The sequence below is a fragment of the Condylostylus longicornis genome, unplaced genomic scaffold, assembly GCF_029603195.1.
Source record: "Condylostylus longicornis isolate FDR11 unplaced genomic scaffold, ASM2960319v2 ptg000079l, whole genome shotgun sequence".
Classification (NCBI taxonomy): domain Eukaryota; kingdom Metazoa; phylum Arthropoda; class Insecta; order Diptera; family Dolichopodidae; genus Condylostylus; species Condylostylus longicornis.
In genome coordinates, this window is record NW_026578047.1 from 723,760 (window position 1) to 746,745 (window position 22,986).

At 23.0% G+C, this 22,986-nt stretch overlaps 3 protein-coding genes across 4 annotated transcripts in view; 1 reads left to right on the forward strand and 2 right to left on the reverse strand.

Moving 5' to 3' along the window:
• Nucleotides 1–708: 708 nt before the first annotated feature.
• Nucleotides 709–2,042, reverse strand: LOC129612933 (ring-infected erythrocyte surface antigen-like). Its single transcript, XM_055526785.1, has 3 exons — nucleotides 1,854–2,042; nucleotides 1,188–1,772; nucleotides 709–899 (listed from the first exon to the last, which is right to left on the reverse strand). The coding sequence occupies exons 1-3, from the start codon at nucleotides 1,936–1,938 to the stop codon at nucleotides 709–711; spliced, it is 861 nt and encodes a 286-aa protein (XP_055382760.1). The 5' UTR covers nucleotides 1,939–2,042.
• A 2,295-nt stretch (nucleotides 2,043–4,337) lies between these two features.
• LOC129612916 (TBC1 domain family member 23) lies at nucleotides 4,338–7,511 on the reverse strand. Of its 2 annotated transcripts, none has more exons than XM_055526752.1 (4): nucleotides 7,344–7,511; nucleotides 6,640–6,722; nucleotides 5,784–6,557; nucleotides 4,338–5,725 (listed from the first exon to the last, which is right to left on the reverse strand). In XM_055526752.1, the coding sequence occupies exons 1-4, from the start codon at nucleotides 7,358–7,360 to the stop codon at nucleotides 4,455–4,457; spliced, it is 2,145 nt and encodes a 714-aa protein (XP_055382727.1). In that variant the 5' UTR covers nucleotides 7,361–7,511; the 3' UTR covers nucleotides 4,338–4,454. The 2 variants fall into 2 exon arrangements, with proteins under 2 accessions (XP_055382727.1, XP_055382729.1); XM_055526754.1 differs by lacking the exon at nucleotides 7,344–7,511 and adding an exon at nucleotides 7,137–7,252.
• Nucleotides 7,512–9,381: 1,870 nt separating this feature from the next.
• The window catches only part of LOC129612928 (probable serine/threonine-protein kinase clkA), a 49,773-nt gene continuing 36,168 nt past the window's right edge, over nucleotides 9,382–22,986 (forward strand). Inside the window, exon 1 of the mRNA XM_055526775.1 lies at nucleotides 9,382–9,596. Coding sequence (XP_055382750.1) covers nucleotides 9,485–9,596 — 112 coding nt within the window. The 5' untranslated portion in view covers nucleotides 9,382–9,484. The remainder of the gene's footprint in view (nucleotides 9,597–22,986) is intronic.

The following is a 22,986-nucleotide window of genomic DNA, read 5'->3' on the forward strand; positions in this document are numbered from 1 at the left end:
CTTAAATTTAAATGTTTTCTTTTAATATTCGGAATTCTGGATCTAAAATTATCGAAATTATATTTTAAATGAACACAATGATACACAAAATACATATGTATGCAGATAATGTATATACATAAGTATATCTCTTTTTTTCTAGCTCAAAATCAAAACTCCTGCACAATGAGAAAAAAAAAACGGTAAATAAAAATCATTTTTACAAAATTTGTTTTTTATGTTGGTTTCTTACAAAAACTCATCTTTACAGTATAAAAAAATCAATGCTAAAATTTGTTTACTCAGCTGGGAATTTCTTAAAATTTGATGTTCACTAGTTTTTGTATTCGGAACCGATAAAGTAAGTACTCAAAAATTTTCTTATATTCAGAAAAAAACATGAGATAAATTCCGCAATATTTACATATTATTGGCGTAAAATTCATAACTTACCTACCGTATTATAACTTTCCGTTATAAGTACATATGTATGTACATATGTACTTACATATATGCAATGTTAAAGTTTAATTTGCATTTTTGTTTATTCACAAAAAAATTATATAAAAATTATAAATCGATCTTTTCTACTTTACTTACATACACACAAACAAATTTTACATGAATACAAATTTGTTAGAGAAAATTTTTTTATTCTCCTTTTTATACACAATCATAATAGAATAAAAACAAATTACATTTTCTTAAGTTAAAATTATTTTTAAATAATTAGTAACTGTGTAACATTTCCGTTCTTTCCAATGCTCTTATAATATTTTCGATATCATCGTAATCTATTAATGGAATTTCATATTCTTTGACATTTTGATTTTTAAATGAATTTTTATTCTCGATTAATGAATGTTCAAATATATCTGAATTACCCATATAATATGGATCATAATTTTTCAAATTATTTTCTAAATTATCATTTGTAATTTGTTCAAAAAAGTTAATCATTTCATCATAATTATCATCATTATTTGTTTGTTTTAAAATATCATCTTCAGTATTTTGTGAAGGTTGATAATAATACCATGGTTTATTATTTTCTTCTGAGTCTAAATTTTCTTTTAAATTATTATCGTTATTGTTATTGTTTTGTTCAAAACGATTATCAATTTCATTTTCAATAATATCATTTATTTGATTTTTAAATTCATCCTCAATATCATTTGAAGATTTATAGGACCATGATGGTACAACACTTTCTTCTGAATCTAAATTTTCTTCTAAATTATCAGTTGTCATTTCATTACTATTATCTATTTGATTTGATATTTCATTTTTTGTATTGATATTAAATTGATCGTGGAATTCATCATTGTATAATGGTTTATAAAACCATGGTACAACATTTTCATCTGAATTTAAATTTTCTTCCAAATCATTTCCATTCATACGAGTATTATCTATCTCCTTCGGTATTTCATTTACTTCAATATTAGTTTTTGCTAAATCTATATCATTTTCTGGTAATCCATTATAAAACATTTGATCATACCAATTTGTTACAGGTTTTTCTGTAGTATCTTTTTCATCAGTGTTATTATAATCCTCGTCACTATCTTTTTCAATATCTCTTTCTGGAATTTCTTCATTTTTTTTATCATCGAATATACTTTCAACTTGATTAATTAAATTTTTATCTTTGTCTAAATTTGTTTCGGCATCCAATCCAAAAAAAATTGGAATATTTTCATCATTTTTGTTAAATGCATTACTAATTCCTGGTCTAACATCAAAGTGAATAACTTTATTTCCGATATTCAGATACTGAAGAGTTGGAGATGCTTCACATCATATATATAACATAAAAAGAAATTCGAATATTATTTAAGAAAATTTAAAAAAAAAAATAAAATTACAATTACCATCATCAGCAATTATCATAACTGTGGCTGCATTACAAAAGCCGAATAGCAAAATTATATTTGTAATTAATTTTATTACATTCATTTTTAATATCACACAATATTCTTTTAAATTAAATATTAGAAATAAAATATATAAATAATGCAATAATGTTTTCTTTTCTAGATCTAAATTAATAAAAATTTCAAAATAATCTGCGCTTCAAATAGACAATCACATTGCTTTTATACCCTTTTTATATTCATTTTGTTTTTTGTTTTCTTTATTTTGTATTTTGTTGTTTTAGAATTTTACGAAATTATTATTTCTCATGGTATTTTCTATAGAAATTAAATAAACGATAACACCTTGCCCTTTTATATTTTACTCATACCTACATATTATGCATATACATACATGTGTACATACATTTGTTATAAATTTTTACAATATGACACTTTTTCTTTTCTATATAATTAAGCTTAAAATTTGAAATTTATTTCTAGAGTCAAACACAATCTCGAAAATGTACCAAAATCTATTTTTTAGACAATAAATTTAAAAATTTTCTCATAATGTGTATTCACATATAAAATTGTAAATAAGTGAAGTCTAATAATAACATTTAATTAAAATCGAATTAGACCCCAAATGAAGTCAAATTAGATAGCCGAATTTTAAAAGAAATTCAATATGACAGTGTAAAAAGTTTTAAGTATTCTTTTCAAATTTTTTAATTGAAAATTATTGTCTACATAAAATGTTCAAATATAATTATTGAGGTTGTTCTATTCATATCAAACATATCCTTACCAAATTCCAACAGAAAAAAAAACTCAAAAAAATGCGAGAAATTTTTAACTAGAATTTTCGATTTTTTCATTCAATAGAAATTTTATATTTCAAGCTATTGAATAGCTACCAATCTAAAATTGTAGCAATACAATTAATTAAAAAAAAAAAATCTTAGTTAAATTTAAACTTACTTGGAATTCTAAACAAGCTGATTATTTTCTTATTACATAAAGAAATTAATGTTTTTTTTGTTTGTGTTAAGATTTTTGTTTCTTCGTTTTTTCCAATGTTATCAATTTAAATTTTTTTCTTTTATACACCATAAATATTTTATATATGCAAAAATTTAAAAGAAAATTTTTCTTAATTTTATTCTGTTTAATAATCTCAAAGGTGTAAGTTATATATTCACAGTTCATCTATTTATATAAATTTGTTTTTAACAACTAATATTACAATATTAGAAAAAAAACAGAAACTTACAAGTTAATAAAGGTCGTTAAATTTTTATCGCATATAACATTCAAATATATGTAGTTAAAATGAAATTTTTTATATTTGAATAATAATTGAATATAATATTGTGGAAACTCTTGTAGATTTATGTATAATAATAAAAAATACTTAATCAATTTAAAAAAAAAGGGATCTCTGGACTAAATAAAATCATATTTTAAGAGTGAGCGAAAATACATAAGATATTGGAAAAGCAAACGCTTATTTGATTAATTATTTAAGTAATTTAGTAATTGATCGGAAACCATTTTGCTCACTATCCATAACTCTTAATATTGTATTTCAAGATCTACATATAATGTATTTCAAGATCGGATCTTGTAGACAATAAGAAGATCTATTAAGATTACGTACAAAATAACCTCACACATGAGTGTTCAAAATTGTATTTCTTAATAGTGTAACCAAAATCATAAGAAATTTGTGATTAAGCAATGTAGATCCAGTTCTTATAAATATATTATACAAAACTTACAAATACTATGAAAATAAATACTTAAATATTATTTTTGAAAAATAATTTCTGTTCAAAATAAAAGTAATAATAATATATTTTTAAAATTACAAGTTTATTAAGAAATTTACACGTAATTTTCATATTTCATTTAGTTTTATTTTTGAATATATTTCTAATACAATTTTCAAATAATAATGTTAACAAAACAACTTAAAATATGCTACACATTTAAAAAAAAACTGCAGCGTGTTTTTTTTGTTTTACAAAAAATTTCTTTCTAGGATTTGTTACAAATCTTTGGAATTGAATTAGATAATTGTTATTTAAATAAATATTAACATTATCTTCACATATTTTATAAAGTTATTTTTCACAAGTATTATTTTTTTTTCGAATATCAACATATAATTTCATATAATGTTGATATATAGTTTACGAATTTAAAATAAAATAAGGAAAATATTGTAGTTGATCAAAATACATACATACATATACAAAATTTTTATTCAAGATAAAAAATAATATTTAAAATAAAATTCACATGATATACATATTTCGATTTATTTTTGTAGTAGTTGCCTTGAACAAAACTTAAATTAATAAGGATGGAATCTACATAATTATAAAGAAAGACATTAAAGAGTTGAGATTTAACATTAAATGTTATAAAAAGAAGACAAAATATGTAACATAAATTAATTTTTTTTTTTCATAAAAATTTTTTCCTTTTCTTTTTTGTTTCATAAAATTATAAATAAATTATATTTTGTTTCGCATTTTTAGGCTTATCAAAGAATGTAAAGGAATTTATTAAGAATTTATGCGTTCTAAAACATAATTACAGGCGTAATATTTATGTATGTAAATTTTGCCAAACTTGTACAATATGATTTGATACAGTGGCTGTAGCTTCACTAGCATTTGGTATTAAAAATCTATCCATATCTGTTATATGTAAGCTTTCACCTTCTGTATAACCATATCTAAATGTTATTAAATCTTTATGACGTTTTTTAGCTGTTATTCGTACAATACTTTCTAATGGTCTTTTAACAATAATTTCAGCTTTACCCTTTTGTTGCATATCACGTAAAACTATTAAATGTGTTGATGTAATTATTAAATGACTGTCATACATATATCCATTCATATGAACTTCTTGGCATTTATATGAATTTTTTATTTCTGGTGATTTTAAATATTGATTCAAATTGCAAATTTTTGCATCATTTTCACCAAAATGATTATCTGTATCATCAAAATCATCAGCACAGTTATAATCGCCTGGATCATCATTATCTTCATCAATACTAAATACAGGTGCTACATTACGATAACGTTTTCCATTTTTTTCTTGACTACTAACATGCTTTTCTATAATAGGTATTTGTTGATTTTGTGGAGTCGAAACCGATGGATTAACAATGATATCTAAAAGTTTTCCTTTAACTTCTTGTGATTTCATTTTCATTAAACCAGATAATCTACTAAAAATATCTGTAGGTTGTTTCAAATCGGCACCTGCGTTTCCTGAAACACTGACATTTTCTTTATTTCGATCATTTGCTGCCGTGGATATTGCTCCACTAATATTATTATCAATTTTTGTTTTAAAATTATTATTACTTATTAGTTTCGAAGCATTATAATTTCGTAAACATACTAAACATTTTTTGGAGTCATGATCTTCTAAACAATCAGTCATATGATCTCCAAAATATTCGTGAATAGCCTTATAACCACCAGTGAGCAAAGATACATAATGTTTATTTTTTTGTAAAAAAGATGCTACTACCATGTGGGTATATTGATCTTCATCTAAACGACCACTTCCCATAAAACACAAATGTTCACCACCAGCGTTTGAGTTAATTTCAATTGATTGCTGCTGAGCCCTTAATAGACCTTGGACGGCTGTATTAAAAGCGGTTGGCTCTTGTAACATTAAATTGCAATCTAAATGAAAAGCTGTAGAAAGATGGCCAGCATTATATTGGTCGGCTGGTCGACAATCAACTAAGAAAAAACGTACAGAATCAGGTGTCGTTAATTCAACAGATGAATTTTCCACAAGTTCAAATACTGATACTGGTAAACAAAGTGCTTGGGATATTGCTTCTCTATCTAAAAATTTAATATAGTTTTAAATGCAATACATATATAATGCAAAAAAAAGGGTTACCAGAGCTGTCGGCATGTGAGCCAAATAATGCTTTAAGATAATCGGTTTTAAATGAAGAAGGTGTTTTTGAAGCATAATATTGAGCTAATGAGCAAAAATCCACAACATCATCCGTTTCTATTGCATATGGCATATTTGTTAAAAATTTTATTATCTCTTCTTTTGAACGATCTTTTAATGCTAATATTTGATCTCTACCATTTATTAAAATTATTAATCCCAAAAAGAATACTAAAAATGGATCACCATGTTGAAAATATAAATCCCACATTGATAAAACAACAGATAGGCCACAAGTTGATGCAAAAAGTGTTCTAAACCAATACATTGAATATAGATCTGGAGAAATTTTTCTCGTATCTAACATTGAACATAATTCTGGATCATGGTATAATATTAATAGTCGAAATACATGAAATACATTCCCTTTTGGTATGCAACCTTTTGGTATATATGTATCTCTAATAGCTTCAAATAAATTATAAGTTTCACTACGTTTTAATTTTAAAGACAACAATGGTAACAATAGTTCTATCCAACCCGATTCATATTGAAAATTTCTATTTTTACAATAAAATGTTAAAATTGACTCTAAATCTGATACAACAGATACTTTATCCTCATCATCATTTCCAATTTTTAAAACAATTTCATGACAATCTTCTCGTAATTTTTTTTGAAACGGTAAATCATAGATTTCATTAAATAATGACATCTGATCATTCTTATGCCGTACATCAAGGCAAACTTGCCAAACATCAGGTCTTAACGATTCTAAAAATAGTGAAAAACAAAAATGTTTTTTTTTTTTTTTAATATTTTAAATTAAGGCGTAAATTAAAAATATAATATGTACCTGGAATAGATTTTCCTCTGCATATGGCATATATATCGTTAACATTGCAATCATCCAAGAGCGCTGATTCTAATTCAATTAACCTGAAAAAATAAAAAAAATTATTTTAGCATTGAACATTATTATTTTTTTTATTTCATATCACTTTTGATCTAATAAGTATAGCGCTAATTAGCTATAAAATATGTTATAAATATATTTATATTAATAATGCGTCAAACATTTTAAAAATTTCATAATTTTGAGCTTGAGATGAGACAACCAAGTAGGTATGACGATGATTGAATAAATAATTAAAAACTTATGTAAACTTTTTATCGCATTCTTGTACTTTTTTACTATTTTTGTTATTGTTTTAATTAAACCATTTTTTTCTTTTAATTTTGGAGAACTATATAAGAAGTTTGTAGTACTACGTGAATACAAATAAGAGATAACTAAGGTAAAAGGAATATTTCTTTAATAGATAACAATGTTTGTAGAATGTAGATACCTACATAAACTGTTATCTTATAATTCTTCTCAATACCTCATACAATATTATAAGAATATCACATTTCGGTAAAAATAAAAACTTTAAATATTTATCTCTATTTTTTCCAATATAATAAAATAAAAAAATTAGTTTTTACTCCCGATTTTTCCGATTAAAATTCCAACACACATTTTCCAAAAAAATAGCAAAAACCATTCTGTTTACTCACCATGAATTGTCATCCATATTTTATAATTTTATTTTACAATAATATTTTATTACAAAAAACAAATATATCATAATATAATAAACGAATTTTTAACTTTTATTTAAAATAATAAGACGATAGAAATAGAAAAAAAAACTTATTATGGAGTTTTTGCCAGCATTAATGACAATTTATTTAATTCTTATTGACGTTTACCAAAAATGTCATCTTTTATTAATAAAACAACTCATATTTTCAATGGTTTGAGACCTCACTAAAGTACTAAAAAAAAAATTTTCAAATTAATTTTTCTAATAGGGTTGCGTAAATATATTTCATTTAGACAGAATTTAAATATTATTAATAAATTAAACCACAAAATGTATATGTAATTAATAAATCATGCAAATTTGTTGAAATTTACTATACGCTGTCAACAACAAATCATATGAGTGACAAATCTTTGTAATCTTCGGAATCGCAAGTATATTTTATTCATGAAGTAATTTATATTTAAGGTTTCGAACTTAAATGCGTTATCAGCAGCATAATATTACGAATTAATATTAAATACAATATAAATTTATATAAAAGGTAGAATTCAATATGATAGATCTACGCAATTTTTTAATTAATTCATTTTTCTCTTTTGCCCAATGAGATTTCAAAACTATAAAAATTCTTTTAATAATATATGTAGCAATAATTTGATTGTTCAAAGCATCTTCAAGTACAATCATCTTCATTTACAATAATGTAAACAATATTACAAATTACAATTAAATTAAAATAATTGAAATTTACAGGTTGTATTACTATGTAATGTATCTATAAATATACACGTATATAAATTACATTATACGTTTTTATATATTATAGAAATATTTAAAAAAAAAATTAATGAAAATATTATGATATATTACTAGCGCAAACTCACCAAAAATGAAAACTTAACAACACACTCAAAATAATAAAATAGTATTGCCATAAATGCGCAACATATTGTGAATGGAAAGAAAAATTTTCGAAATTTTAATTTATTCCTCGATTTAAAAAATGTTTATTTTTTTAATGACATAACATTATCTATGTTCTCTTATGATTTTTTGTTGCATACTTTTCGGGGAAGATATCATACGATGACGTTTATATTGGCCTTTATAAATTTTATATGAAAATATTTCAAGATAACAGTTTATATAAACAGTCATTTTTATATGGTCTATGTTTAAATAGAATTGATGTGAAAGATTAAATTGCAATTAGTAATCACTAATCACAGTTTTATTTCATTTTTTTTATAAAAGTACTAAAAACAATAATAGTAAATAAATTAAAATTTTTTTTAAATTTTAAACTCTTATTATTAGATTTTTTGTTTTAATTCAGAATATTTGGCCTTACTAAAATTATAATAAATTTACACATACACACATCATATTAATCACCTTATTTGTAAACTTTTGCCGTCACAATAACTTTTTTTTTAGATCCTTTCACCACACATTTTATATAGCTATGTATACTTATGTATACTGTAATTATAGCTATGTATACTGTAAATGTGTAATGTTTCAGGTGAATAAGTTCATACATACACACGTATATCCTTATTTTATTACACATAAAGTATGTACATTATGTATATAGTAAAAACATAAACATTTCATTTTATGTATAAATATATTGTTATATTTTATATAACAATATCATAACTCATGTATAATATAAATACTAGGGTAATAAATGTATTTATAACCAGTTGCTTCATTGAAAATTTTCCAGTTAAATTTCGTTGGCCTTACTAGCAAGGTCGTATTGGAAAATCAAAAAGAAGGCCAATAAAAGTACTAAAGGAAAAATATAATAATTGATTTTAAATATGTTATAAAAATTAAAAAAAAAAAAACAAATTTATTTGTATAAATGTGTGTAATTTTGGGAATCATATAAAAGCAACAAGTGAGAAAAATTAAAAAAATAAAAAAAAAAACAAGTTTTGAATTAACAAGAAAAAGAAAAATCATATTCCAGCTTTTTTAAATTTCATATATTTTAATTAAAAGGATGCTACTAACTTAAAATTAAATCTGAACAGGGAAAACGTAGAGAAACAAAAACACTCTGTTATATTAAAAAATATATATATATATAATTAAAATATGAAACCATATAGCATTTTGGTTTTAATCACGGTATTCACATTTTCTAATTGTATACCGACATCAGTTCTAGCTGACACAAAGGACCCAACGGATCAGAAAAATTTTAAAGGTAAAAATAATTTTTTTTTTGTTTCTCTTTTATTTTTACTTTAATCCTTTATTGTCTTTTGTTGTATATATGTAAAATTTCATTGTAATATAAGGTTCTATTATCCTTTTCTTTTTGATATTATTATTGCTATTATTATTATTATTATTATATAAAAACAAAAAAAAGAAGAAAAGAAAATAAATTATCCTTTGAATATACTTGAAATATTTTATACGAACATACGCAGTATACCTGCAATATTGTTATACATATTAAAAGGATCTCTAATTGACCAAAAACAAAAAGAAAATAAAAGAAAATGAAAAAAATAAAATAAAATTTCAAAATTAATTATTCATGAGGAAAATTTAAAATAAAAATATAATAAGAAAAAGTTTACATAAAATTTTAAAGTTTTTAAACAATTAATTTTGAACCCTTTGAGGCATTGTGTCAAGAGATTTAATTTAAGAAATTTAAAATTGAAATAAAATATTAAAAAAGGTTAATGAGGGTGACAAAGTATAAAATTTAATTTGAGTGACAAATTGCACATTTTATATGTGGATGTAAACACGTTTATCTGTAATAGATGTTGTAATGTAAAAATTTTTTAATCAGTCTTGCTTAATTCTAGTGTAAACTATTCGTAAAATTCTCTCAGAAAATTTTGATGCTTATAATTTTTAAAATAATTTCAATTCATTGCTTGACTTAATCTTTTATTATTCTATGCGAAAAAATGACGATCGTTTATTTCAACTCTTTTTTAGTTATTTGGTGAGAAGAAAGTGAGTGAGAAAAATTAATTTGTATAATAGATATTATATAAATTTTAAGTGAGATTTTCCCCGCCGTTAACTCTTTTTTTCGAAAAATATATTCAAAATCCAGTTACTCTTTCAAACACCCAATTCATTTTATCTTCACATAGTCATGTAAATTGAAAAGTTCAAGTGATATTTTAAAATTTGTTTACATATGATCACAGTGAGAAAAAATGAGAAAATGCAATTGAAAATGATGAGTAATGTTATCAGTAAAGTGACAGTGTGAGTGTCTCTATATTGTTAAGAGAGGAAAAAAAATGAGAATTCTAGTGTGAGAATAAATTGCAAGCAGCGTTCCCACTTGGATACAATTGTATCCATTTGGATACATTTTTGCTTTAAAATTTAGCTTGGATACAAAGATACTCAAATCTGCTAAAATGTCGAAATTGGCTACATTTTAAAATTTTGCTGAAATATGGATACATTTCTTTCTCGAACACTAAATATATGTTAGAAAACTTTTAAAGTGCTGTAACTTTTAAGTGCATTATCTTCCAAAAAATATTATTTGCTGACTAAATAAAATTTGCCCGTTTTCGTGCTGAATCGTTTTTACCGCATAGTTCAACAGCTACAGAACATATATTTTCTGACCTTAAATTTTAAAATGTAATAGAAATTGCGTGTGATTTCTAAAAGAATTTACTATAAATAACGAAACTCACATTGTTGAATAAAGCAAATTAATATTATTTATGAGTTTATTGTTATAAAATAAGGCGATTTAGTATAATAATTCTACTTTAGGAGGCTGGATACATTTTGGATACATTTTTTTCTCGAAATTGGATACATTTTGTTTTTATTGAGTGGGAACACTGATTGCAAGAGATGACTTTATAGGTGACTAAAGTGAAATATAAAAGAAAGAAATTGAGACTATGTATATAAAATTTTTCCCGAAAAGTTTTTTAAATTAAAAAAATTAATCATATATAGTCGTTTTCTCTCATTTTGTTTGAGCTTGTACAAAAAATAATCATTGCTTAGACACGCACAATGCTGTTATCAGATTTACTAGGAAAATCTTCAACATTTTAATGAGGAAAGAAAAAGAAATGATGAATAGTTAGTGAGAGTTCATGTTTATTAGTATGAGAGAAACAAAAAAATTTCAAAATTATAATTAAAATTCAATACAATTCTCTTATTGCCTATATTGAACCATTTTTGTCTATTTTTTGATATTCAGAGTAAAATACGATTTTTTTCTTTTTACACTCACATACATACATATATTTTTGAAATAATATATTTTTAGGAAAAATTTGAGAATAATTTTTAAAAAAATGATTTCGATAATCTGACATTCAATTATAAATAGCATATTGACAATCTTCATAAATCTATTTGAAAATAGATTTACAGCCTGATCGTTTATCTCGCTTTATTATTCACTTTCAAATCAGAGTTCTCAGTATTTTCAATTGCAATTTTTGATTTTTATCAAATTATCGACTGAACCTCTCTTTTTTAAAAAGAAAGCGAATAAATTTTGTATACATTTTAGGAAAAAGCGAGGTACGCAATATCAAAAAATTTTTCTCACTCGAAAATTACATTATGCAAGTATATGACAGTTACTCACTTTTTTCTCATTTTCCGAGTAAAATAGCCAAATAGACGATCAGGTACTTAATAATATTAAGTATATTATAATTATAGTATGTCAATTGTATTAGAATATGTCAAATTGATTTCAGTACTCATTTATAATCGGAACCTTATATATGCGTATATGAAATGCTAATTTAATGTAAAACAGTCAGAAAATTTTCGAAGCTATATGGATATGACATTTTTTTGACACAATGATCTTATAGAATTGAAAAGCTTCTATATTAAATTAAAATGGAAAAGAAAATACACTTAGACTGTTATATTTAACTAAATTTTTTCAAATAGCGAAACGTCGGAAATGCTCCTTTAAATCAAGTTGTACAAAGTCAGTTTGCGTACATACCCACATAATAAGTAAATAAATCCACTTTTCTTCATCTATACATTAATATATTTAATGAATAATATAAGAAAGGGTACACGTATATATGTATGTATATACATTCTTTATAAATATTTGCATAAATTAGCATAATATACTGAATTATATAATTTATTTTTTATATGCATACAAATATTTATATAATATTTATATAATATGTACATATATCAGATTAGATATAGAGATAAAACAATTCTTCTCTTCCTCTCTATAGTGGTTATAAATTTAAATATGTCATGTGTACACATAGCCATATGTATATCTATGTATACACAAGTGTACATATAGCAAATATTGTGTTGAAAACTTCTGCTTCTTAGGGTTACAATTAATTTTGTTTTTTTTTTTTTCGAATTAAACTTATTTTTAAGTAAAAAAAAGGTGGGGGGTTTTTTTTTATTACAGATTTTGTATTAAAAATAAATCGTGGAATTACGGAAGCATTAAGTTTTTCTATTAAAATTGCAAAAAAAAATAATTTTTTTTTTATATTTTTAATTAATTTTCCCTTTTTTTCATCCTTTTTTGTAAGAAAATTGCACACATCTTTGGTATTAACTTTAGCATTTTTTTTTCTTTTAATTCTAAAAATTTCGATAACACTTTCTACTATGACGTCATTCGGATTAAAATGGGGTTTTGTCTCTTTTTATGTTTTGCTTTCTTTCAAAAAATTGAAAAAATTGTTTAGTGATTTTTGTTTTTCTATTATTTCACTTTGAGTTTTAAATTAAATATAGAAATTTTAATTTTGACCTTTATTGAGATAAAGAAACTTTTGTCAAAATTTTTTTTTTTTAATTTTTTCGGAAATTTTAAAATTTTCATCGGCTTTCTGAATAAATTTTCTCTTTAATTTTTTCTTTATTTCAAATTCGAATTTAATAAATAGAGCGAGACCTTATATTATTATAGTAGTGGGAGAAATTGACTTCATCTATACTATACAATTGAATTATTTTTCGATTATACGAGTATTCATCATTCAAAAACACCTTTAGAAACTCAAAATTTTCTTGGAATTTTTCTTAATTTTTTTTTTTTTGTTATAAGACATTATAAAAAATTGGCAGTGTTGCCCATTCTAATTACTCCGAACTTATTTTTAAAAATTTAAAATTTCATTGAATAAAAAATTGTATTTTATTTATCACTGAAAATATATTCTCACTTCAATGTGTCATTTTTTGAAAAGAAAACTGTTTAAATTTTTTCTGTCAATTTTTCAGTTGTCATTTTCAATTTAAATTGTAAATACATCAAGAAGGATTTTTTTCTCAGAAGGAAATTTTGCATTTGGCAAGTTTACAGATATGCCGCTGAGTGTTGAGCAAGAGTAGTGGGATAATTTTTCTAAATAATAAAAACTGAGAAAAATAATTTGATTTCCAATTTTCATTTAATAACATATGTATAACAGTTCCTAATATCAAATATAGTAATTGTAGTGAGAATTAAATTTTTTTCTCTTTTTCTGTAAAAATAATTTTATTTTTCGGAAAACCGAAAATAATGCCATACCACTTATATAACAATGCATAACAGTAGCAATTATTTTATGTTTTTTTTTTATTTTTATTATATTTAAACGTAAAATATAATAGAAATAAAAAATTTCTTTTTGTATATACAATATTGTATTTCTTTGACATTTGAAGAAAATTATAAGAGAAAATATATTTTCTATTTTGATTTTTGTTAAAATAATTTACTTCCATTCTATTTTTCTCTCACATTTTAAATACCTTTAACATATAATATACTAAGATTAATATTTATATATGCAAGCGTAGATATTAAATAATCATTAATATGTTAAACAAATTCTTAAGGGATCCTTTATACATATATTCGTACATACATATACATACATACATGTAATACATTTCGTTTAAATTTTAATTTGTTGGTTGACTTGATCGAACTTAAAGGAAAGTGGGTGACAACACAAAGGAAGAAAGAAAAACAAAAATTTGTATATATATATAGGATTTATTAAGAGAAAAAAAATTAATTTTTTTTTTTATTGAGAAAATAAAGAATTAAATAGAATTTATATACATATATGTATGTAAATTGTAATATTTATCAAAAAAAATTCTAGAATTTATTCAAGCGATTGAGGTAGGACGAATTAAGTTTTCTTATATCGCCATTATTTTAATATTATTTATGTGAGTAAATTTGCCTAAAATAATTTATATTGTAAATTTAGATGTCATCAAACATGTTTGTTTGTACTGTTATACATTTTCATCACTAACATACTACTGACAGTGATATGAGCATAGACATATGGGTAGTAAAAAGTTTTTAAAGCCAGCATAGAATGTGATTAATATACTGCAATATAAAAAGTTGTTACCAGCTTAAATCGTTATCATATTTTTCTCTCATAGAATTTTTTGTATGAAATTTTATATACACAAAATATATAAATAAAATTGTTATAATTTTATTAGACCTGATCTCTACACAATTCATAAAATTTAATATTTCGTTCTGATTGTGTGTACCTAGAAAATATTCGAAATTTTATATTTGCTAGTATACTAATTTTCATAAAGTATTTATGTTTACTTACGTTATGTAAGAGTAAGAGTTTTGAAAATATAATTATAACTTAATTATTCTAATTTAGAGAAAATCGGAGTCAAGAACCATTAAAAAATTGCAATAAATAAAAAAATATACGTAAGGGAAAAAGTGTGGCCATAATATAAAAATAAAATGAAAATATTTAGTGTCCAACTTAAATAATTTGTAACACAAATAAATATATGTGATAAATATTTTCAGATTAGGACAAAAGATGGTAATTTTTAGTACAATACTTCAATATTTTATATTCTGAGATGGCAATACGAAAAATAACATTGTTACTATTCTCTTCACTTAATTACTTCACTTTTCTGAAAATCTATACGACTATAGCTATCCATATTTTATTGTACATTCATGATTTTTATATTTATTCAGAAATATTGCCTCAAACTGTTATATTAAAAATACATAAATTTGTTTTATTCATACTCATTCTAAAAATTCTCTTATATATTTATACAATATTAACGAGAAAATAAATTTTTGCCTAAATCAAGAAACAAATAATCATTTTAATTACTAAATTCTAAGAAGATTCAATTAAATTAAAAACATGGCTTAATTAAAAGTATAATATAGTGTCAATAAAGAATTCAAAGAATTGAAATCTTTTTTTAATTTCCTTATATTACTTATATTTACTTGAATTTCTTATAAATCCTGTTTTATAAGAATTTTTCTATTTTATACATATTGTTTCTAAAATCTATGTATGTAAATTGAGAAAACAGAAAATTTCTGGAAAATAACTGATTTTGACTTTATCCCAATATTATTTTTCTAATTCTGGCAATATTTTCTGGCAGTATACTGACAGAACTCTGTAGGTTAATAATTTAGCAAAGTTTTTTTAATTTGAAGTATATTTCAGTATGAATAACTAAAAAAGCTTGTAAACTCTAAATATGTTGTTGTTTTAATCTGTCATACGATATTTTTATATAAAAATGTCAAAATTCCACGGTTTCACGAACATATTTTCGATTTGAAACGGTGAATAAGGTTTATATTATTTTTGTTTTCTAAATTTGTACACCGATGTCATTTAAAAACAACTACAATTACATAATAATATTTTTACTGTAAAATTTGACATTTATTGTTCTATTTCTATACACATTATAATAACTTTGTTATAATTATATAACAAATTTATTATTTTTGAGTAAAAAACAACTATATCGTAATTTTAGGCAAAATTTCCTTGAAATATTTATTCTAAATTCTATATGAAAGATAAAAAGTAGGATTTAGTCAATGTGCCCAGGAAATTGTAAATTTGGATTTTACTTTCTGCAATACGGTGATTATTTTCTGAAATAGAGTCAAAAACGTAAAACCGGAGCCCGTATTCCAGGTTGAAAACATATCATAAAAGTTGATCAAGCCGTCGCATTTTCAAAGTAAACTTAGATATAAATTTTCTTAAAAATCGGTCCAGCCGAATTTGAATTACTGATTTACACAGACAAACCGGAAGACATCTCTCTACAAATAATCCTTCCCAAACATCGACAAATACATTTTCGCCCAAAACTCAATTTGTCAAATTTGTTGCCTTATTGTATGCAATGCAACTTAGTCTACAAGCTCTCTGGTTTCTCTAAAATTCTCGAAAAATACTAATCCTATATATATGCAATATGTATAAATATTTTACATCTATTTTAATCCTTTTTAAGTTGAAAAATTTTCTTTTGTGTTTTTTTTTTTTGTTATTTCATTAAAAATTATTATTTTTTCTTATGAAAAAAAAAATATTAAATTTAATTAATTTTAATGAAATATTATACAAAAAGTGTCTGTTAACTTTTTTAATTAATCATCATTGAATCAAGTTAATTAATCAAAAACCTATATGTCAACTATTTTGTTGAATTCTTTACATATAACAAGATGTCTGCATATCTATGTCATAAACATATATATTTATTACATATGTGGGGGCGATACGATCTGATATATGTATATAATGTGTATTCACATTTTGTATTGTTCGTGAATTGAATATTTATACCAGTATTAAATTAATACCTATGGTATAAGAGAATTATCAATACAAAATCTGTCATATAGATGTGACATAAAATCTACATATCATACGTAATTGAGTGAATGTATGTACTAATTTTCTTCTTTTTAAAAAAAATCCAATTTTTAATAATGTAAATCTTAATTTTGTCATAATTCTATTTTAAGATCATATATCATAATAATATTTGTTATACATTATATATACGGTATATATACGGTATGACATACTAATAATTTTAAATGTATATATGTACATGTATGTAATGATATGTAATTATGCATACATATATATATACAGTATGTGTAAAGGTATATATACATCAAACATTAGATATTCGAATATCTAATTATTGTTTTGAAAATTTAAAACAAAAGAAAATTTTGAAAATCCTTTTTAACACTTGTTTCCAATTTTGAGGTCAACAGTATAAATTTTCAGCTAACACATCTAGAACAGTGTAAAGAGTTATGCCATTCGGATTCTTTGAAAACCTCGTCAGTTAGTGTTGTTAACAACCAGAACTCAAATATTAAATTTCAAAAAATTTCGTCAATTAGTTTCATAGATATAGTAAAAAATGTAAAATCGGCCCAAGTTCGGTTTCCGAATCTTGATTTTCCAAAAAAAATTAAGATTTCATTGTTTTAATACAACAACTTTAAAAAATAAATTCCTTGAAATTTAATGAAATTGATTGATTAGTTCTCATTATATGAGCAAAAATGTAAAATCAGTCTGGAAAAAGATCTAGTTCCCCAGGCCTTATATATCCCGAAAATTATCAAACAACAGAACAACAGACCGAAATCTCCTTAAAAATAGTTTATTTATGTTTCCATACCATGGGGAACTGCATTTCCACCGAAAATTCACAACACCAAATTTTTTGGTACCATTACATAACCTCAAATATTAAATGCAATGCGGTCGGTAATGAAAAGGATATCTTCTATGTATAATTGAAATAATTTTTTTATATATATTATATATATAGTTAATTTAACTATACATGTAATATATTAAAAATACTAATGTCATATATATACCACGATAGATAGAGTATATATGGTATTAATTAAATATATACAAAGCACAATATAAAATTGCTTCCCAAAATAAATGGGTGAATATAATGAGTATAAAAATAGTACATTCATTTCATATCTAGTATATTTACTATCACAAAATGTGTAGGTAAACTTTTATTATTTTTAAGAAAAATTTATATTAGATGGGTAACTCTTATACAAAGTTATAAAAAAAAAATTTCAAGAACTTGGTATATAAAATAATTTGTACATGATCACAATATAATATAAATCATTATTATCCTACTGTAAGTAATATGTATATATTCTATATATATCATTGTATATTTGTATATATCACATATTATTTTGTTATACAATAAATTAAAATACGAAAGTACTAGTATACTCTCAATAAGATTTTTGTTGAGTTTGAAATCTTTAATATGTTACTTATGTGGAGAATATAGAAAATATGTATAGATATGTAAGCGTATAACAAAGTGGCATGTAAGTGTTATTGAAAATATATTACGGTTTTTTATTTTCAGTATTATTTTTAGGTAATTCCTTTATATTGCTCTCTTCTACTTTCATAGCATTTTCTCATATTTGTAATTAGTATTTTATGTCTCGTTTTACTTTTTGTTTCATATTGAGCTCCACTCATAACACAATTTGAAAGAGATCTTTCATTCTCTCTTTGAACTTCAAAAATCTCTTTGAACATATTTAAATTCTCTTATACTGCGAAGAATTATTATGGGTTTAAAAATAATGATATCTTTTTAGGACCTATTGTATAAGTATATTTAATATAAGGAAATTATAATTTGTATACGTTTTTTTAAAAAATCTTAATTGTACAATTAAGTAAATATAAAATTCAATTAAGATATTCTATATGTATAACAGTTTTCAGTTATTTTAATGAAACAACCAATTAAAACAACCATTCATAGTGTTATGTCACACTTTTGAATTATTATTTTTTATTAAAGCTGCAAATGGTTGGTTTTTGAAAAATTTAATTTAGTTTCAGAAGGTTTACGTTAATAACGAAACTGTTATATGCAGAATAAATCTCTTTCCTATATAAAGGCTCTTTCTTATATATTTGTTATATATAGGTGGCATAACGGATTCAGAAATCCTTTCTAATGAATGATAGTTCTATGAACGTATTTTTATGTTCTTTGGACTATGGAGATGTATTGATATTAAAAAAATTGGGTGAGAAACCTGCTTCCCCAAAATTTACAATATTTTTGATACAATATTCTTGTATACACCTTTATATTCATACAATTAAATACAATAAATGTAGTTGTACCCACATATTTATATTATAAATTGTTATACATGTTCTCTTACTCTCACATAAATTACATTTTATTAATTAACTGTAACATTTTAATAAAAAATTCGTGCAATTAATAAGTTGGTACTTGATCACAAAAAAAAAATGGAGTATATCTCAATTTTTAATTAAAAATGACAAGTTTTTTTTATGATTATCATCTCTGTTCTAACATAATTTACACTGTATGTGGTTTCTCCCTACAATATATTAAAGAATTTACACAATATAGAGTTGATATATACGTTATTAAAATATTGGAGAGTGAGAGAGAGAATCTCTTATATCAAGTAGAAGAGTATTTTTATGTACGAAATACAAAATATTATTAATTTTATTGCACATTTACTTAAATTCACAATTTTTAAAGATTTTTAAGTTTTTTTTGTTAAATAAATACAATATTTTTATAAATGTACGTGCATGTATATAGTGTAATTATGTTTACATGAAAATTTATTTTTTTAAAGTTCAATTAACTTAAGTCATATCATATTATGTTTCAAAAATTTTCTTCCATATATTCACAATAATTATGTCTCCATAGAAGAACATAGTTTGGAGAAGATTTCAAACAACAAAAATAAAATTGAAAATTTCTTATAACTCGTTAAATATTCTTACAACTCGGTACGTACTATATATTATACAGAGTGTATTATATCTAAGTACACTGCTATATACCATTGTACAGACCCTTATGAATAGACAAAATTTTTGTATGGAGACAAAGTTCGAAATTAAACAGATTGCGATATACAATCAACTTTTTTAGTTTTTATGATTTTAGGTACAACTCTGTTGAGTTTTTCACGGATATCTACATTAATTTTAATCTGATCGAATTTCTGAGAGTAAAATTTTTAAACCTCAACTTTTTATTTTTAAAAAACTTAAATTTTATAGGTGACGCAACATTGCGATTTTCTCTTATTTTTAGCACAGCTGGTAGCATTGTTAATTATAGTTCAAGTATGTATATGTATAGCCATGTCTTTACCTGTTATAATTCAGGAGTAATTGAAAGAAATATACGCGACACGCTGTTTGTATACTTATATTTTCATTTCTTAAATTTCATACAGAAAACCTTAAAAAAGAAAATGAAAAAGAAAAAAAAAATCATTTTAATAATAATTTATTATTTAAGGTATAAACTAACACACACACACACTCGTATACCCATGTTTGTTATCTTGTTGAGAAAATATTCGCATATGCATACAAAAAAGTCGAATTTATGATGGTTGGTATAAGAAAATGTTCATTCAAGGAAAAAATTTTCTTTAATGAATTTTGATATTTTTCGTAGAAAATTTCCCTTTTTTTTCTCCTTGTTTACATTTCTATTTTTAAATTTCTCATATAATATAACAATAAGATATTTTTTTTTCGAACACCTACATAAAATTTTTTTTTCATATTGTATATGAATAATGTATATAGGTATATAAAAAGATATTCATAATTTTAAAACTAACACCATAGCTCATAGCTTTATGTATATATATAATATATATATATAATATATATATATATATATATATAATATATATGTATACACCTTTATATATATATATATATATATATATAAACACGTATTATGTAAATAAATGTAGGCGTTAAGTGCTTATATACAAAAAGCAATATAATTTTACTAAGTAGTTCCCAATTATAAGGGATAATTTTACAAGCTATGTATATATATATCTATATATAATATGCTTACATCTCTTTTATTAGGGTGTGACGTGACACAAAAGGATAACTGCATGCAATTACAATATTATGACATTTAAATTGATATTTTCTTAATAATATAGGTATATATGAATAATTTATTTCCCTATCATTGTAAGCCTACTCGCATGTGAATAATATATAGTAAAAGTAATAAATGAAGGTAGTATAATTTTGAAATATTATGAGAAATAATGCATAGCAATTCTTATGCTATATTATTTGCATAATAGTGCTCTCCGCTGCTACTAGTAATGCTCTGAAGTAAAAAAAAATTTCCTCAATTCAAAATTTCATCAATATGCGAGAGTAGAATAAAAATTCAATTTATAAACTAGAATTGCTAAATTGTGTAATAATACAATCATGACATTAATTATTACAATAACAATATCAGTCATAACACAAATTGTGTATAATAATATGTAGAATATTAATTTATTATTGAAATTACTATGCATGAACTTTTATGCTCTAAAAACATTTTTTACTCAAAACCCAAGTAAATTTTAAATTTAACTCAAAATTACCATTCTCTTCTTCTATATACATACTTCTGTTATTTGCTCAATTTTTATTATCACACTGAAAACAGAAATGTTTTAAAATAAATAAAATTGCAAAATTTTTCAATTTCACTGGTTATGAAATTAAACAAAAGTATTGATAATATTTATTTGATTCTGAAAAGGAATATCAGAAATAATTTATAGCGACATATTCCCCATAGAAACTATATATAATATACTAACGTAATCATAAAACACAATTCATCATTGTTATGTTAATTTCCCTTTTACTCGTATATTAAAATTTGGTATAAATTTAAAAATATTATCCCTAGATTTCACGTGTTTAACACCTTTTCACATTTAAATTATAATTTATTTTTTACTCCATATAAATGTAATGTATTTTTCACCATTAAAATATTTTTCATGATAAATTTGTAAAACGTGATATTTTATAAAAATTTTTAATCAAAAAGCATAAAGAAAAATAGATATTTACACATTTCAATAAAAAAATATATATTTACGAACATTAAAATTTGAGAAAAATAAGACCCACAAATTTTTGACTGTACTTAAACGACTTACATTTATAGATAAGCTTGTCTTATGCTGTAAATATTATTTCAACACTCAGTTGTTCAGTAGTTCAAAATGAGAACTGTCAAAAATTGCATATACCCTTGTCTTATGCAGTGAATATTATTCAAACACTCAGTAGTTCAGAATGAGAATTGTCAAATATTGCAATTAGCCTTGTCTTACGCCGCAAATATTATTTTAACTCTCAATAGTTCAGTATGTAGTTAAGAATGAGAGCTGTCAAAAATTTACGATACTAAATGAGAATATGAAAAATTCGAGTTCTCAATTAAATCAGATCGAAAAAAATATTTCATCGGATAAAGTGTTCATTAAAATTTTGACTTTAATTCAAAATTAAATTCGATTAAATATCTTTCGTGCGATTTCTAATTTCTTAAATATAAATAGGAGAAGTATGTATATATGTATATACATTTGATGTATATATACATTATTACATATGTATATATATATTTCATTTTTTACTACAATTGTGAACATCAATAAAATTCAAGTGTATTTTGTACCGGTTTGAAATAAATGTACAGTGAGATTTTTCTATACTAATATGAGCACCCCTAAAAGTATACTACATATAAAAAAAAATTCAAATTAATATTTATTAATTTTTTTTAAAATAATAATTTTTCATTAAATATTTATTTTGTAATTATTATTAATTTTTTATCTTAAAATTATTTACTATTAT

Excerpts from the sequence above, each read along its gene's own strand:
- LOC129612916 (XM_055526752.1), bottom strand. Across the intron at positions 6,558-6,639 it reads CAGAGGAAAATCTATTCCAG|AATCGTTAAGACCTGATGTT; the intron begins GTACATATTATA and ends CACTATTTTTAG. Across the intron at positions 5,726-5,783 it reads CTCACATGCCGACAGCTCTG|ATAGAGAAGCAATATCCCAA; the intron begins GTAACCCTTTTT and ends TTAAATTTTTAG.
- LOC129612933 (XM_055526785.1), bottom strand. The coding sequence starts at position 1,938 with ATGAATGTAATAAAATTAATTACAAATATAATTTTGCTATTCGGCTTT. Across the intron at positions 1,773-1,853 it reads TATGATAATTGCTGATGATG|CATCTCCAACTCTTCAGTAT; the intron begins GTAATTGTAATT and ends TATGATGTGAAG. Across the intron at positions 900-1,187 it reads AAATTTAGATTCAGAAGAAA|AAAATAATTTGAAAAATTAT; the intron begins GTGTTGTACCAT and ends ATGATAATTTAG.